Source organism: Pieris brassicae, chromosome 10 (assembly GCF_905147105.1).
Source record: "Pieris brassicae chromosome 10, ilPieBrab1.1, whole genome shotgun sequence".
Taxonomy (NCBI): domain Eukaryota; kingdom Metazoa; phylum Arthropoda; class Insecta; order Lepidoptera; family Pieridae; genus Pieris; species Pieris brassicae.
In genome coordinates this window covers 17,815,311-17,834,425 of record NC_059674.1, presented here as the reverse complement: position 1 = coordinate 17,834,425, position 19,115 = coordinate 17,815,311, and the positions used below count along the sequence as shown (strand labels likewise).

Sequence of the window (19,115 nt, the reverse complement as noted above, 5' to 3'; positions counted from 1 at the left end):
AATTGAACATGATTTACAACAACCATACTCTTGGATCGAAGATTGATGCCCGTACCTCATATCACGTAACTTTCACGATAATAGAATAGTAGGAAAATGAGTTCCACAACTGAGCGTTTTCTTAGGCAGTTTTTGCCGCGCACCACCGCTATGTGGAACCAGCTGCCCACTGAAGTATTTCCGAATAATTTCGACTTAGGGTCCTTCAAGAAAAGAGCGTACCAATTCTTGAAAGGCTGGCAACGCACGCGAGCCTTCTGGCAGGGTGAGTATCCATGTGCAGCGGTATCACTTAACATCAGGTGAGCCTCCTGTCCCTTTGCCTCCTATTACATAAAAATAGAAAAAATTAACTAATAAATAAACTCTGGGCGGGAGCTCCCCAGTACCAGCTCCTTCCACTTTACTGTATTCAACGAAGATAGATTCGAATCGACGATGAACAATCCCTCTCCGAGCGGCTTGATCCTATGGCGTTGCGTAGAGATGTGGGGTTACCATTCATCTTCTACCGCATTTACCATGGAGAGTGTTCAGAGGAATTGTTCGGATTAATACCTGCAGCTGAGTTTCATCATCGGACGTCGAGGCAGAATAAAAAATTCCACCCGTATCACCTCGATGTCCGCCGTTCCACGACTGAGCGTTTTTCATGGCAATTTTTGCCGCGCACCACCGCTATGTGGAAGCAGCCGCCCACTGAAGTTTTTCCGAACCTATTTGACTTACGGTCCTTCAAAGCATTCTTCTGCTAATATGTATATTTTATCTGAGTCTAAATTTAAAATCTAAACTCCACTAGTATAACTTAGACGTCCGTCGTTCCGCAATAGACCGTTATTGACTGAAGTAATTTCGAAGCAATTCCAAAAGTAAAACTTGCGTTCCATCTGTCAATTTGACTGAGAGAGGCAGCCAGTTAACATAAGGTCAGCCTTCTCCTCTGCCCCTGTTGTATAAAAAGTTCCTCAGAACTTTATAAGAAACTGCTAAGGGTGACCGTAATTTATATGCGATACAAGAGTGCAGTTACTCCAATACCGATGTACATACAACTCAATAGGTGTCCGCCCTAGTGTTAATTTATTGTTGAAGGGCAGTAAAATACTGTTTCCGCTATTACTAAATATATATGTGGGGTGTATGATTAAAAGTATCGAAATAAATACAAAACAAAATCAAGTAGAATGTCCTAAAGTTATTTTGTAAAACAACTACATCATACCGAACCTTTATTTTGAGTTGATAACGGCTAAATAACGCTCAGTTTCCGCTTAAACTTTTTACGCTTAATATCTTGTATAGTATGCCATAAGTGTAACGTACTACTTTTCGTTATTTATAATATACAAAACTTACAATATTCTTAACTTACATAATAATTAAAATTTGATAAAAACTATTTAAACAAACAGTTTGGCCACTTGGGTCTACATAGAATGCTGGCAGTTCAACGTATTTGTTTTAGTGTGTATTTTTCGAAATGTTGTTAAAGAGAATTGTTGCTATAAAGTGAGACTTACGTTATTTGGCATTCCGAATAATAATCTTTTGTTAAACGTAAATAATTCTTTAAATCCAAAAAGATAATCTTTGGATTTAACTATAATATAAGAAGAGATTTTATTTTTAGTAGTGTAATAAGTTAAAGCGATGCTAGCGTGCCTGCACCAATTTTCTTCGACGCCTTATCGCCGAGGCTAATGTTCTCAGTAATGCCGCTTCCGACATGAAAACTGTACTCCTATTGTTCCGACTATAAAACATTAACTTTTAACTCAAAATATAAACTTTTGAACTGTTTCAATATCAATTTAAATGTTATAGATAGCTCAAATATCTCTCACACAGGCACTAATTAAAGATGGAAGTTGACGCCTGGTACATAGTACTGGTGACCAGAGCTGGTGCTTTCCTCGCTTAACAATTAAGTATCATGATACAGCGAGGAAATGCTGCTAGCGTTAAAGGTAGACTGCCACAGGGACTAAACATTTCATTCGTTTTCTATTTATAAATTTTTAATTATTATTAGTACCACTAGTAAAAAAATATAAATATATATTTGAATGCACCACCATTATTTACAAGCCATTTAGCCTAGCTGAAAACTCAATATTAACAAACCATTTTAAGTTAAGGTCCATCAAGAGAACAACACTGGGGTGTTTAAGTATTTAGCATCAGCTCAATCTGTCGCCAGTTTGCCCTGGTTAAAAAAAATGATATGCTATTTGCATGGAAATGACGCAAATGGAAAATGATGCGTTTATATAAGTAACAATCTAGTTTTTCTTTGAAATTATTATTTGTCGAATGTTAAATTTCAGTTTGTTTTGATTTTTTTAATATATTTTTGTCTATTTACTTATGTTTTCTGTTTCATATATATTGTTTATCTATGTAATCTGTTGTGGCTTTGTTTATTATCTAATTGTTTTGTTTTATAATATGTATGTTAGCGTTACGATTACTAATAAATACAAAACTATTTATTAGCCGCTAACAGTGTGTTATTAACTTACAAAAACCTTAAACGTAAGATATAATTTTAAATTTCCACTCATATCTAATGTAGACACGCCTCCTTTGTTATATAAATGATGACTAAACATCAAGTTCGTCTGAAAACACCCTGGTCACATAGAATCGTTTTTCATTGATTCACTGGCACATCTGGCGACAAAACGCTCCGGGCTTTCCATTCTGATGACCTGACTTGACATTTTTATTGCTAGCCATATTTCCTTCGGGCCTCTAAGGCATTCCCCGTTTATGGAAGCCGACGTGAAATATCGCAAAACTCGAAGAAAACACGAGATAATATTACAACGTTACCGATATAGATGTAAAGGAATTACGCAGGTGTTTATCCATACGAAGTTTATTTAGCTAAGCTGCTTGAGAACTTACAAACATTTATTTAAAACTTCTATAACAGTTTTGTAGTTATTATTTCTTAAACACGACTTGTATTAGTTTGCCTTCAGCAAGGGACGAGTTTTTTTTGGTAGTATAGGGCAATCGACCCTACGGAACGCCAATCAAGGACAGTCATTCATCAGCCCTTGGACACCCATTTTAGTGGGTACGTTGCCGGATTTTGAGAGAAGAATCTATGTTCTTTTTTAAACAATTGATGGACGTATCTCCCAGGGAAGACTTCCACTAGTTTCCCTAGTTTGCAAAGGAAAATGTCTAGTGAAGCGGACCGTGAAAGACTGTCATCAAGATGAAATCATTCTACGTTGTAAAACAAAATTAAAAGTCGATAAATTCACTTCGACATTAAAATAGCGAACTAATAAAATAGATATTTACGTTTCAATTTTCATTTAACGTGTCTTGAAACAATTCAAAGTTACACAAACTTTTCATAAACAACTGTCAAAGTGGGTTACAAGTGTTCTTAAATCAAACACGATTTATCATGATTGATCAATAAGTGTTCGCTAACAGTGACATCTTTTGTTTTGGAAATTCCCACGAATTTTCGAATCTCACAGGACTTACGAAACTTAGCAAAGTTTTTTGAAGTTGATTGATAAGAGTTTTTGAGGTAACAATAATGTGTTTACCTTTTCTGACGCCTTGTATTATTATACTCTTTAGACATTACCACATTTAAGGCTAAACAAAATGCAGCCCGTCGTTACAACATAGCTGAAGAGAGGGACATGTCCTGGTTGAGTTTCCGATATATCGCTTCGAAAAGTGGAACTCTGAACACAATACAAAAATCGACGTTAATTTAATTAAACGTCTATTATTAAACAATTTGTTAACAAATACTTATATTAGTTAACATGTATAAATAACATACATACGTTACTCAATACCTCCGACGGCAACATAGTTTGGGAATTAGCCATAGATACTTTTACTAAGATTATTTACAAAGTAGGAGCTGATTACTATGGCAAAACCATTCAAAATTGCATTATAACTTACTGTATTAATATATATTATGTTTTTTAGGATTAGCAAACTTAACCAATTAAACTTAGCGTAATAATATTATATTAGTAAAATAGATAGATTGATTATACTATATACCTTTGCTCGGCCACGTTTTCTTTGTTTAATAAGCGTGACGATTACCTACATCAGTGTCAAGACCCGAGTCTTTAGTCAGACACAGGCACTGTCTTATGAATTTAAATATGCATTGCATTACATAGCATTTTAAATGACCTTATTAATTAGTAAGACATGTGTGACAAGTGGTTATAGAGTGAAAATAAAATCTATATTATTAAAAGCAGCAACAGCGGCTTCGGTCAGGTTCGATCCCCGGCTGTGCACCAATAGTCTTTGTGTCTATGTGCGCATTTAACAATCGCTCGAACGGTGAAGGAAACATCGCGAGGACACCGGCTTGCCTTAGACCCAAAAAGTCGACAGTATATCAGGCACAGGAAGCTTATCACCTACTTGCCTATTAGATTGATTGATCATCAAGCAGAAATCTAAGGTCCAGAAGTAGAAAGGCTGTAAGTCAGTAAAAGCTTCCAGAACTAGAAAGGCTGTAGTGCCACTGGTATCATTAAAAGCTTCCCTTGATGCAGGAAGTTTTATAGATTTTTATTTTCTATCTACATATTCAGAATTCTGAACAACGTCACTATAAATATTCATGAAAGAAGTAAGCCTTCTTGTCATAGGCCTCGAGAGCCTGACGGATGGCCGATTTTCTGATTTATTTTTAGAATGTTGACCTTCGAAAAACAGTGTTCGTGCAGTGGATATGAAATAATATTTTTTACTCGTCAGAATACTAGCGCAAACCCATTCTGAAAAACTACTTTGACCAATGTTTATCCATGTTTTTTCAAGAATAGCACTTCTGAGTCAAAAACAAATATAGTATGAAAAAAATTAAAAGTATTTTTTTGTTTAAATCAGCATTTATTAGAAAAAAGATATAATCATGGCAAAAATAGTATCAGACATCAAAGCCTTAATTTGTAATAGATAAATCAAACAATCTGGTTGTATTACACTTCTTCACATTAAATACGACAAAAAAATAAACCCTCTAGTTTAAAAACATATTATTTTATGTATTTAGATATTTCGTTACGGTCGAATCTTAATTCAATATTACTATCAATCAAAGTCATCTCAGCTCCTAACTAATTAATAAAACAATAGATCATTAAAACAAAATATGACGAAACTATACTCTAGCGTGTTATAAACGTCATCGCTTATAGTATGCTTGTATTAAGTTCGCTAAAATATAGGTTCGTAATCTTCCACGGACCACGGAATGCGTGGCATTACCGATAACAATTTGTATATGTATTATTCGAAAGAATTTAGTTTAAATATTATGTAATAGTTGAAAACAATGTTTTGATTATATGAATATGGCTGGTTTTCATTATTTTAGTTAATTTTGGGACAACGCACACATTTTTTAAATGTTATGTTTGTGACCCTTCTACCCTTTAAGACAAATTTCCACGCCATTATGTGTGGCATTAAGATTGTACCACAAATATATTATGTTTACAGTAATAATATAAATGAATTAAATATGTCATAAATTCAAAGCACCAAAGTGACTAATAAAATCTACTACAACCCCGAAACTAGTATTTTTACTTAAAGATTAAAATACACAGGTTTACGTGCCAACGTGCGCAGCAAGTCGAGCGCGCGAGTTGAGAAAAGTTCTTGAAGTTTTTACATAACCGTATTCAACGAAGAGCGGTTCAAATCGTCGACGACCAATCGCTTTCCGAGCTGCTCGATCTCTCGGCGTTGCGTAGAGATGTGGGATCACTCTCCATCTTTTACCGCATTTACCATGGAGAGTGTTCAAAGGAGTTGTTCGGACTAATACCTGCAGCTGAGTATCATGATTGGAAGTGGAGGCAGAGTACGAAATTCCACTCGTATCACTATGTATCCATCTACCCACTGAAGTATTTTCGCACCAATTTGACTTAGGGTCATTCAAAAAGAGAGCGTACTAATTCTTAAAAAGCTGGCAATGCACTCGCGAGCCCTCTGGCCTGGAGTGAGAGAGTATCCATGGGCGGTGGTGTCACTTAACATCAGGGGAGCCTCCTGCCCGTTTGCCCATTGTTCTATAAAAAACACCACGATAGATATTTTCCTCATCGGTACCTTTATACATATTATGTAAAAGGAATTATTTTAGAAAATTCTTGTTTTAAATTTTTGGCCCCTTTATACTTGTCTAATACTTGTCAGTTAAATGTCAAAAATCGGAATAGCGACTATGTCTTAGCAATTACTTTTTTACACTATGTTGATTCATTGCACTGATTGCAAGACCTTCAGCATTAAACGGAAAGTAAGTTGCCTTGACATTTTTGTCGTGTTAAATTTTCAATCGAGTTTTCCTACAGTTACATTTTCCTAGAGACTTTTATGATATTAATAATAATAAATCCATTATTTGCAACAAAAAAAACATTTAGATTAACTATAAAAATCAGGCATGTAAATGTTGTATCATGTATAAGAACAGTTGCTAACCTACTACGCTATATATGTCACACAACTGGAGGCTGTACAAAATAAATTTTTACGTATTTTAAATTGTCGCATGAACGGTGGTAGGGCTAAATACAACGAACTTTTAAAAAAAATATACTTTACTTTCTTTGAGTACTACGCGCTATAATGACACAATCTATCAAACTAGATTGTGTCATTATAAGAAAAATATGCGTACATGAATTAACTTGTTCAAATCTTCTCGAACTCATAAGATTCAATATTCCTGCCAGATTTCTACGCTCGCACAGAACCTTTAACCTTCCGACTCCCAGAACCAACATTGGGTTCCGTGAGCCTCTTCACAGGATGTGTTTTACTTTTGATTCTACTACTAATATCGATCTTTTATCGCACTCCTCTACTGCTTCATTTAGGAATAGGTTAAAACAACTATTCGAGTAGTAAACCTTGTATCTTTCTTCTTATTTTGGCTACTAGTATATCTGTCGTTCTACCGATCTATAAACTTTGTATTGTCTACTTAAATATTTTGTTCTCTGTCATGTCACGTTTTGTTTTGCTTTATATCTTTTTTTTTAATCAGTGAAACTTTTTGTGGATATATCCAATGCTTTAATTTTATGTTTATATTTCTTTTCTGACTTCTACTTTTAGAGATGTATCTTTTTTTTTCCCAAATGAATAAATAAATAAACAGTTAATCATAATTTGTTGTCAAAACTAATGATCTAAACACTCTTCCACGCTACAAAGACACTGACTTTTTCGATTTTCGTGCCGCTTTTAGTGACAAAAAAATATCTAGAATAACGATATCATCTGTGTTTATTAAACGTAGCGTCTAATAAACCAGATAATTCATATATTCATAGAATACGTTAAATGATACTGTACACGGGCTTACAATGCTTGCAAGAAACTAATTCTTAAACTAACCCTACTGCATAACTCAAAGATTTCATTCAGTGGGCTCAACAATCCAAAATATATATTTCCAATATATTTGCTAATCGTACATATTCCCTTCACTTGTTTTAGACTGGACTGAACAATGAACTTGTTAACAAGCTCCAACGCCATTGCTTCAATGCTCTGATACACTTTGAATTATTCCAGGAATCATGCTGTAATCGCCTATCTGCTCCAATATTACAGGTGAAAATCGTTTAACAACCCTTGAATCCATACAATACCAAATACATAGCCTGCAGCCGGAATGAATAGATTAACCAAAAGCATTGTTAATTTTATGCATATAAATAAATTCATATTAGTAATAATGCAAGAGATTTGTGTTGCGATAATGTAACTATTAAGACAGTATATGCTAGGGGAGCATTTGTTTTAGCTATCGATTCGATGTTAATTAATTTTTTTACGTAAATTTCAATTCTATAAATAATGTATTGTATATTTATTTGTTATTTTCATACAAGACAATCAGATTGATTAATAAAAAACGTCATATAATAGTTAAGATAAATATTTGTCGTCAAAACTCTGCCAACTAAGAACTCTCTGATCTAAAAACTCTGACAACTTTTAAAGACCTTTATGCCTTTAAAAATTTAGTCACTTTCCCCTTACTTACATTACTCGGCATCTGGAACTTCTGGAAAGACAATTAAATAGTTTGATAGCCATGGCGTAACTTGTATAAATTTAATCAGTAGTAGAAAGATTTATATAGTTTTTTTTTTAAATAAAATTAATAAGTTACTACAATGTCTTTGAGAATTACGAACCAAAAAAACGTAGTGTAAAATAAAACACATTTTAAACGGAAAACTACATTTTGTTATATCATTTGGTCAATATAATCATTATATTTGGATTTAAAATTGCGTCACTATACGGTCTAATGAGCATTTAATCACTGTTTGATTTTTTTAATTAAATATTGAACGGTTATTTGTATAAGATTGTGTTTTAGTAAATAAACAAGGAAGTTAAGTTTTTATTATTAACGTAGACCTTCAACGCGGAGAACTTTCATTCACTTCCCATTAATCAGTTTACGCTCAGTTATCGAGCAAACTTCACCCGCAATGGACTTCGAAAATAAAGTAGTAATTATAACTGGAGCCAGTGCTGGTATTGGTGCAGATGCTGCTTGCGCCTTCGCAAAACAATCAGCGAAACTTGTTCTCGTTGGACGAAACGAACAAAATTTAAAACAAATAGCTAAAAAATGTGAAGGATTTACGGGAATCCGAGCTTTGATTATTCAAGCCGACATCACTATAGATGCGAACGTCCAAAACATCGTTGAAAAAACAATTGAAGAATTCGGACGAATCGATGTGTTAGTGAACAACGCAGGAGTGGGCGTGCATGGAAGTATTTTGGACGGGGTTCAGCTATTCGATAATGCAATGAACCTTAATATACGGTCAGCTTATCTTCTGACCGGTCTGGCCGCGCCCTACCTTATCGAATCAAAGGGCAATATTGTTAACATATCAAGCGTCGCAGGCCTTAAACCGATCAAAGCGTTTGAGTTTTTACCGTACAGCATTTCAAAGGCTGCGATGGATATGTTTACGAAGTGTGTGGCATTGGAACTTGGTCCCAAAGGTGTTCGCGTGAACTCTGTGAATCCTGGTTGCACGAGAACTAAGTTTGTCGTTGCTGCTGGCTTCGGAACGAATAGTGAATCACTGTTAGATAAGTTTGGAAGCACTCTACCCATGGGTAAAATAGCTGAAAGTGATGAGGTTGCTGACCTGGTTGTGTATCTGGCTAGCGATCGTGCGCGGAGTATCACAGGATCTATATACGTTATAGATAATGGCGAAATGTTGCTTTGAATCGAGGTTGCCCCCCTCCCGAGGTTAACCCTTCACCTGACATTGATTTATAGTAGCCATTTGCAATATTTGATGTATAACGGCCATTATGGGTTTTTTTTGAATTAATTAATATTGTCTACGTTGTTTTTATTTGAATTAATAAACAAAGCCTCTGAAAAGTAATCACGATTTTTGATATTATTGATGGATCAGTATATCAAACTGCTAAGAAAAACTACCCTGTCCTAACACGTGAACCTAAACTGACAAGAGTGCAAAATAAGTTAATAAAATTTACATACGAAACAAAAACAAACATAAGAAATTAAATTGGAAATACAAAATTGCATAATAAAAAATACAAAAAGTTAACTCACTACAGGCTAACTACCAATAATAGAACTGTTGACAGTTCACTCAACGACAATTCAAAACGTCCGTTAACTTATGTAGTTAACTAAATTAATACACCGAATCATATAAGTATATATAATACATGTAACTGTTTATTACTTATATACAGTTACATGTACATAACATACTAACATTACTAGACATTACTAGTGGCTAACTAGTCTAGTCTTATAAGTTTAAGGAATTAAATATTATGACATTATCTGGTCAATATTCTAGGAGCCTTGTTGTATGTACAAAAAAATATAAACGATTTTAAAACAAATGGTGACTTTCACCAGTATAATACACAGCTCATGTTCCAGAAGATAATCCACTCCTTATATGGAAATAGTATTTGTATTTACAACAAACTCCCAAGCGAAATTAAAGCCTTCGTTAAACGTAAAGTAATAAATGAAGCTTTTTATAAATTTGACGAATACTTAAATGATCCTAATCCTTGGGATTGATTTGCTCTCGTTCAAACAATTTGTATGATTCGAAACTTAGCGATTAAAAAGAGCGGCGGAAAGTTTCTTACCAGTTCTTCTTACCCGCTCTACGCCCTTAACGAACTGGTAGTAAATATAAATTTACAATTAATTTAACTTCTTTTCTGACGTTAAGAAAGACCTATATAAATAAAGTTATTTTGAATTTGAGTTTGCTTCAGAGTGCGACTTTCATCCCTGAGGTCGTATGTTCGATCCCCAGCTTTGCACTTTCTGTCTATGTGCGCATTTAACATTCCTACCTTAGACCCTTATCTGAAAACTTCAGCAGTCTCAAACAATAATAAGGAATATATTCAGGTAATTTTGTACAGTTAATTTCTTCATTCTGATATATTTATCGAGGTTATTTAGTAGAAATAACATCTCGTACTTTGAAAGAGCGATAGTGTACAGTAATTCTTATAAGCGGAACTTACGATCAATAAAGGACAATGTGTACATAAAACTACCGAGCTTCCAAAACAAACTACTGTTTATCGTGTAAGTATATATTTAGTTTAGTGCAAATCAGAACTTATACGCAAATGAGGAGAAAATACGTCCAACTGTATTGAAACGTATGGCCAATGAGTTTCTCAGTTAAGTTAATATTGTTGCAACTAAGTTATTGGTATGGTACAGTTATAGTTAGAATTTCTATTTTTACGCGTAATTTTGTTTATTTGTTTATTTTTTATGTACTTCTTGTACTTTAGTCTTAGTTGGTGTATATTTTTCCGTACTAGGGTTACTTTGAAGAAATTGCGTGTCAGCGATAAGGCCTATTGCCTAATAACTTGTTGATAAATAAATAATATGGGTACTATGGCTTCTAATTAATTTATGTGATACTTTATATATTTATACAATTTTTGAAATATATTTATTTGTATATACTTTCATCAGATCACAATAATATTAAGCCATTGGCGTACACGACTTTTTATCAAAAATTTAAATAAAAGTTTTATAGAAACGCGTTACAACAGTCTCAGCTTTCAATTTCTTTTTTATGATCACTTACCTGAACTAATAGGCAAGTAGGCATTATGTGCCTGACACACACCGTTGATTTTTTCAGTCGGTGTTTTGGCGATCTTTTTCTTCACCATTCGATCGAATGTTAAGCACGCACATAGACTTTCCATTGGTACAGCCTGGGATCGAACCTACGACCTCACGAATGGGAGTCGCACGCTTACGCCAATAGCCCAACGCTGCTCTTATTTGTGAAAAAGATTAAAAAATATAATTATTTAAGGCTTTTGTGTAAATTGGTTATATACTTATAACTGTAGGCAATGTCAACTCAAGCAGCCTGAGAGCTGCTTTCGCCGTCGCATAATGCGTGATGTAATTTCTCTTTTATAGATAAATAGCTTATATTCATCAAAACTACGAGTAGGCAAGGCAACCGTGGATGTTGAGGTCAGAACCGAAGGACCAGAAGGTGTAAATGTATGAAATGACAAAACATCTAGACATCTTGCTCTAATGGGCATAGTAATGATTTAAGTATTACAAGTTACTCTAGTTACCGTTCTAATAGGTAAGTTCATGTGGTGAAGAATGGACAAGACTTACTCTTATAAAGTAGCTTTTACAATATGTTGTATAAATTGATTTAAATTTTTAAAATATATCAGAAACGGTTGATCGTAGGAAAAGTATTGATACATTTTTTATAGATAATTTTAAGTTACCGTTGTGCTGGAAATCGCAAAAAACTCATTTTTTTCAACTTTGAGATTGAATTAAAAAAATCCTTACTCGGGAATCATGGTGAACTTTTAATAATAATAATAATTTATTGTTGTTGCTTGTTGGGACTTTATGTTCCTTCACTCCCATTTTGTCTAAATAGACCGGACTATATTTACATATATTATAGACTTAACATTTTTTAAAAATACAGTCAAAGCGTAATTATTTTCTAAACGTTAGCGAGGGAATTACTAACAATATAATAATATTTCTGCATTGCATGAATGAAATTTCAATTCGTATGTTATTTGCACAAAAATGTCCCGTACATTTGGCATGATGAACGAAGATTGACAGGACAGACAATTTGGCGTTACTCCAGAAAAAAGCAAGTCGTCAGTTCTCTCATGAATAATTTCTGTTATTGTGAGTTGGGAAGTATGCATATTAATGCAATCTTATTGTATACGATTTATTGGACGTATATGAAATGTATTTGATGGGAATTTTATGATAACCTTATTATTTCAAAAGCTTTATTTATACAGCTAACACAACATACACTTATATCAACAAAAATAATACTTCCTAATTTACTACCAGTTCAGTACTATCTTGACTTACTTTGGCGTGATGTCTTCTATCCAGTCTTGAGCCTTGTATTTCACTTCGCTCCACGTCTTTCCGACTTTCTTTGCCTCATCTGTAACTGTTCGTCGCCAGGTTTGCTTAAGCCACGTTTCACACCCATAGCAGCTCAGTTTTTTTCTATCTTAGAACCAGATAAATAGAATAAAATCACTCGTTCTAGGGTTAATCAGTCTTACTACAACTAATAAATTTCCTAGTTAAGTTTCACCTTCCTCCATTTAACTTCTTCATAACCAGTCTTTGGGTGATCGGGAATCATGTTTAAAAAAATAATATGAGATATGCACTCTCTCTGTAGTGAAGCTATAGAATTCACTTTCCGTCGTTATTCGCTCAGCTCCTTCTCTATTTTACTTTAAATCTCTACTGTACAAACATGACCTGTCCACATCGTATCCCTAACTTTCGAACTAACTGATGTGAAACTGATCTCAAATTATCGTTTTCTTTTTCACGTGCCTTTCGTAGGTTAGTTTTTTGTTCCTGTTTTAGTTTTTTCTAAATAACTAGATATATGTATTATCTATTTTTGTACTTCTTGCCCACCTTATCTAATTTAATTCAAAACTTAGCGATTCAAAAGAGTGGCGGAACGTTTCTTGCCAGTTCTTCTTTCCCGCCCTTGAGTTGCGAACTGGTAGTAAATGTATATTTACAATTAATTTAACTTCGTTTCTGTCGTTCACAAGTATATTTGTTTACCTATATATATAAACATTATGGTATGTATTATGTCTCAACTATACCTTAGTCTTTTTAACTTGAACTTTTAATGGTCTTATAAAAAATAATTGCACAAGGTATGTACATTGTGTTACAAAGGCTTAACCCCAATTCAAAACGTCTTAAGTGACATTCTAACAAATTCAAGGAATATGAGCATTAAGCTGATGTAAAATGCCTTGCAGTTCTATGGATGCGGACAAACATTATAAATGCTAGCAACATTTTTAACTCCTTTAAAAAACAAAGCCTTTTGAAGTGAAACTTATTGATCGGCGTTGTAAAAAAAATTACCGTCACATTTTTCCGTTACGTGCCGTTATCTTTTTTTTTGTACCAACTACGGTTGATTAGAAGAGATTCGAAGCCATAAATAACAAAAATATATAATAACGATAACAATGATAATAATAATTCTATCACAGTTAATGAAATTCTGTAATAATAAGGTAAAATGAAATAATTGCATTATTTGTATTCATGTCTATAATAATAAAAGCCATTTATTAAACTTTATCTAATTTAACTTTATTTAATCAATTTCTGTAAACTCTCATATAGTAGATCATTTTTCGAAAAATAAGGTCATTAAGAAGTTTCACTTCTTACGTGTATACTCTAATACACGCACACATTTTTTTTTATAACCAGTAGTAACTGGGATGACAAAAATATATATTATTAGAGTATGGTATACATTGATATCTCTTTGTTTTTTCTAAATAACCAATATTTTGAAGGTTACGTTAAAAACATCTTATTTTTCAATTAAATATAATGTTACTTAACAAGCGACAAGTCTTTTAACTTGCCAAGCGGCAGACATCTTTGTCATTTTAATAATAATAATAATAATTCGTTTATTTGAAAATAACATTTAGATCGATTAATTATAAAATCTACACAATCAACCATATAAAAATAGGCATATAAATTTTCATGCCACGTTAATAAGTTGAGTTGTTTATAATTGTTATCAATGCTATGGCCTACAGTATGAAGGCAAAGGCAAGGTGTGCCTTTAAAAATTTAATCACCATCCCTTTGATGATTACACGGCAGTGATCTATAACTTAGGACTAGGAAGGTGATTACGTAACGTAAAAAAAAGTTCTTTTTTAAAAACAAACAATTTTATAACAAAAATAAGGAACTAACTTAAGACTAATAAGTAATGTAAGTCTAACTTAATTTACTAATAAAGATATTTAACATAAGGAAGTGTCTACTTACAGTAAATGGAAGACACTCTGTTCTTGTGTCCTATTTTTTTTTCACTTTTCTTTTTATACAACACATATACAACATTGATTTGCAAGTAAATGAATAATAAATAGACAATAGAAAGATGAATGAAAAGACGTAATTACGTTCATATCAGAAATGTAACAGTTAAACATTGTGAAGCAAGTTGTGAGATGGGGTGATGTAAAACGTGCTAGCCCCGATCGCCAAGGGATTTGTGCCGTTCAAATTTTTCAAATTTTATTTGCCCTTATAAGTGCCGACACAGAGCCGGTTTGAGTGTGAATAAAATTTTTATTGTTTTATTCACATCAGAACGTAGTTGTCATTGTTGCAAGTTGCTATTTTGAATTCTGAGAATTTTATTAAGGGACACTAAAATACTGAATAAAATTAGTACGAACATTTTCCTATGTTACATAATTATAATATCGTAATAAAGAAATTTGTTCGACGTACTAGTGATAATCATAAATAATCAGAGAAAACTAAAAATAATGTGCGTATGTTGATAGTATTATATATTTACAAGATAGCGAAGTGCGAATACATAATATCAACCAATGAATATGTAAATAATATAGGATAATGTCTTTGTAATGAGACGGTGGGTGTTTGGGCAAGTAGGTGTCTTCGACATTTGTACCTATCATCTACCGATATACTCTCCCTTGCAATCAGCAAAACTTTATTAGTACAGGGTTTATTAACCACGATATTAGGATTGATCCATATTTGAATATTGCACGCAATAATATGTTAAACTACCTAGTTAATATGGCTCATAATATTATAGGATTCCGATTTAATATTTTGATGGGAATGTTTGCAAAATAATAGTTGTAATAGTAATTACGCGGTATTCCAAATACCGCGTAAACTTATATTGGATTATAACTCTCGATATTTGTAATGAGATTATTGACGGAGTTTAATGCAATATTGTAACTAGTCGATACTTGTAGTAAATAATGATAAGGTACTTCAAAGCTTTTTGTATAAAAAATAAAATATTGTAATTCTACCGAAATATACATAACACCTTTCAATTAATTGGATTTCAACTTTGTTATCAGATTTCTTCATATTTCATTGATTATATGTGAAATTGGACTGTTGTGCGTAAAGTCGTTCTGGCTAATTCAGCCAGGCTAGCTTCTAGCTTCGCAGGCTTCACGGAGCGATCTCACTGCTATTAGGATTTCGTTCGTTGGTAAGCCACAGTCTCGCATACTTTTACATGATTGACTGTTCGTCTACGCTGAAACAGCCTCAGCCCAAGGGATTTTCCGTCTCGCCAATGACAAAGTGATGTTCATTAAAAAGATTCATATAAGTACTATAATGACAATATACGGATGTTACGTTCCACCGGTATCTTAACAGCGCACAGAGAAACAATAATCTAAGGCAAATTCCAAGTGTTATTTTTAAAAAGTGACAGTCTACTATAAGTACTAAGTAGAGGGAGAATCCTTTTGTCAGGTGAAGCCAAAGCAAATATAATAAATAAGTAATGTTTCTACTTAAAAGATACATGCTCCCTCACAACATTGCTGTGCCTTACCAAGGTGCCGTAAAGTATGAACACAAGGAATGCAATAAAGATTTGACTTTGACTTTGTCTGTGAATCTAAACTGAATTGACTCAAATCTCTTTATCGTTATCGGCTAAATTGTGGATGAACCAATTACGTACATTACCTATTCACTAGCTAGCACGCTCGGCTCTTTTCGAACAGCTACGTTTATAACAGGCTCTCATTGCTAAGGTATCTAATCTTAACACTACAAGCCTTTGGGATTTAACTACATTAGATACGACAGCTGTATGAGAACCGTATGTATTGCGATTTAATAATAGATTTTTTCCCCTATAATTGTTTGTATTTAAGTATCAAGAACAAGAAGCTTTCAATGTTTTATACATGACGGATCTCTAGATATAGGCCTTAGTTTGACTACACACATCCACATACATTCCTGTATTGTAGGTCACCTTTAAGGGTCACGTCTGTAAAACATAGGAACAATATATTTAATTAATACATTTTAATAAATTTATTTATTTATCAACATGTTTTAATTCCGGGTGATAATGTATAAACATTGCGTTTTAGAGTCTGAAATCAAAGACGTTTGTCAGGCACAGAAGGCTTATCAGACTCAATATAATGAAAAATGACCAAGACAACGTGTTGAAAGCTGAGGCAAGATCTTTGTCACTGTCTTATTCTCACAAAATTATTAAGTTTAAGGGATTCATGATTCGCCTCTCAAATCTATCATTAGTTCGTAGGAAGGCGTTAAAAAATACTATAAGGACAGATAGACATATATATTATGGAATTGGCAACAATCGTTAATAAGAATATCAGTATTGAACTTAATCTCTGCTCAATGCTTAGCACAAGAAGTTGAAATAGGCCAACAAAAAGGTTAAGACAACTGTCGATAGACAGTAATTAGTTGAAGTATACGAAAGTTCAAGATTGATAGCCAAGGTACTGAGGTCTGTCGGTGATAAATTGCCCAATATTAGGTCAGGATTTTGGGTCGGAATTTGCCTATCGAACTTAGTTTTTGTTACAAAGAACCAATGTTACGGTGACTTTGACAGTGGATTTTTATTAAGAAAGTTCTGACGAGTCGTCTATTTGAATTTCCACTACATAAGGACAAGCATAATGATATTTTTCTTAATTTGCGGGCACACCAATGTTGTGGCAGATACGCTTCGGCCCCATTAAGGCAAAACAATTATTTTTTCGTTATGTGTACACAAATAGAGATAAACAGGCTACGTGATTCATTGATTTATGATAATTACTTTAATTTTTTAGCCATTTTAAGAATTAACACCTTCACGTACGAGAATAACAGTAAAACGGTATTGTAGTCTAAGAAACGTGTATAATCATCTATTATCTAATTGGTATAGCTTATCAATGCAAAAGTTTAATAAGCACTACAGCTCAATTCGAACAACAAAATTACGTTAACGTGACAGAACTTCTAATTACTACATTCAAACATCCAAATTTGCATGTGCGTATAGATCGAACGTGCATTGATTTAACTACGAGTAGTTCATTTGAAATAGCATCGTAAGGGGATAAATTAAGACATAAATTTGAGTGCCACGGGAGATTTAGTTGGGTTATTATGCAAATGGGACCCACGGAAGCACCACGACGCCTAGTTTCCATTACTTGAGAGGCAAATGATGATAAATGAAACAGTACTCGAGTAGAGTGTGATTTTGTAAATTTTGTATATAATAAGTATCTCGCTGAGATAAGTGATATGTTTTACTAAGATAAGGTATACTTACAGAAATTAAATAATATAGATTTTTAATAGTTGATTATACAGATTTTTAAGTGTCATATGGAATTAATTAGTAATTAAATTAGGGGTCTAATGAGACACATTTATATGTAACTCTGCGTTTCCCTTGGTTTTGGCTTCAGATTCCCGTGATTTTTGTTCACCAGCTTGCCAGAGTTGTTTTACCACCTGCCCACTGAAGTATTTCCGAACCAATTCCACTTAGGGTCCTTCAAGAAAAGAGCGCACAAATTCTTAAAAGGCCGGCAACGCACCCGCGAGCCCTCTGGCATTGAGAGTGTCCATGGGCGGCGGTATCACTTAACATCAGGTGAGGCTCACCGTTTGCCCCCTTTTTTATTAAAAAAAAATTCTTACAGTGTAAACATAGATATACATATACATGGAGTGATCATATACTGGTACATGATCATCAATTGGGGCTTTTACCTTAGCAATAATTAATTTACAAAGAAGTTTCACTTCTGACTGTACGCAAGCAGTATTTTTAATTGGGCGACTACAAAAAATAATCTACATTGTGAAAACTGTGACGCTAATCACATTTATTACTTACTTTTAAGTTTAAAAGAATTTTTTTTTGTTTTTTCTGAAAAATAGTAAGAAAGATTGGTAAATGGTAAAATGTTTTTTTTTTATTAATAGTAAGTACACAAAAAAGTCCGCCTGATGATTTTTCTACAATTTATTTTCAAATAGATTCCTGAGGAATACTAGGTTATTATAATTATATATTAACTGACATTAATATAACCAACCATTGTCGAAGAGATCCAGAATCTTTTTCCAGATATATGGATAAAACTGCGGATGTTCGTTAATAGTTTATACATTTATACGTTGTAATCTTATGGGATAGAAATTGTATAAGGGATTTGTGCAGCTTAACAGGCAACATATGAACAAAGCGCAACACTGTCAATTTGGGAAGAGCGTAGTTATAGAACTCCATTAGTTTCGTACAAGGTAGTTCGTTTAGCACCTGACAAACAAACTATGATTTCGGCAGGGCCGACGCCGTGTGCCAAGTGACACAGTTTGTATTTCATCAAGCTCTAAAAGCCTCTAGCTATTCAAGAGGAGCAAACAATGGCGTTCTAATTTGGTACTATTGATCTAAAACGGAATACGAAATTGTACTGTTTAGTGAAATTTTTGTTCCGTAAACTTGAATACGTGTGATTTTGAAACCTGACGATCGTGTCCTTGGGTGTTCGCTTCTATGTGCGTTGTTTTTGGCAGGTGTCAGCAATAGTTTTCT

At 33.5% G+C, this 19,115-nt stretch overlaps 2 protein-coding genes across 2 annotated transcripts in view; both read left to right on the top strand.

Moving 5' to 3' along the window:
• The window catches only part of LOC123715019 (semaphorin-2A), a 347,042-nt gene that overhangs the window by 25,293 nt on the left and 302,634 nt on the right, over nt 1–19,115 (top strand). The gene's annotated exons all lie outside the window — the stretch shown is intronic.
• LOC123715021 (uncharacterized oxidoreductase TM_0325-like) lies at nt 8,541–9,407 on the top strand. The gene has a single exon (XM_045669802.1). It carries the CDS (start codon nt 8,547–8,549, stop codon nt 9,306–9,308), a length of 762 nt encoding a protein of 253 aa, XP_045525758.1. The 5' UTR covers nt 8,541–8,546; the 3' UTR covers nt 9,309–9,407.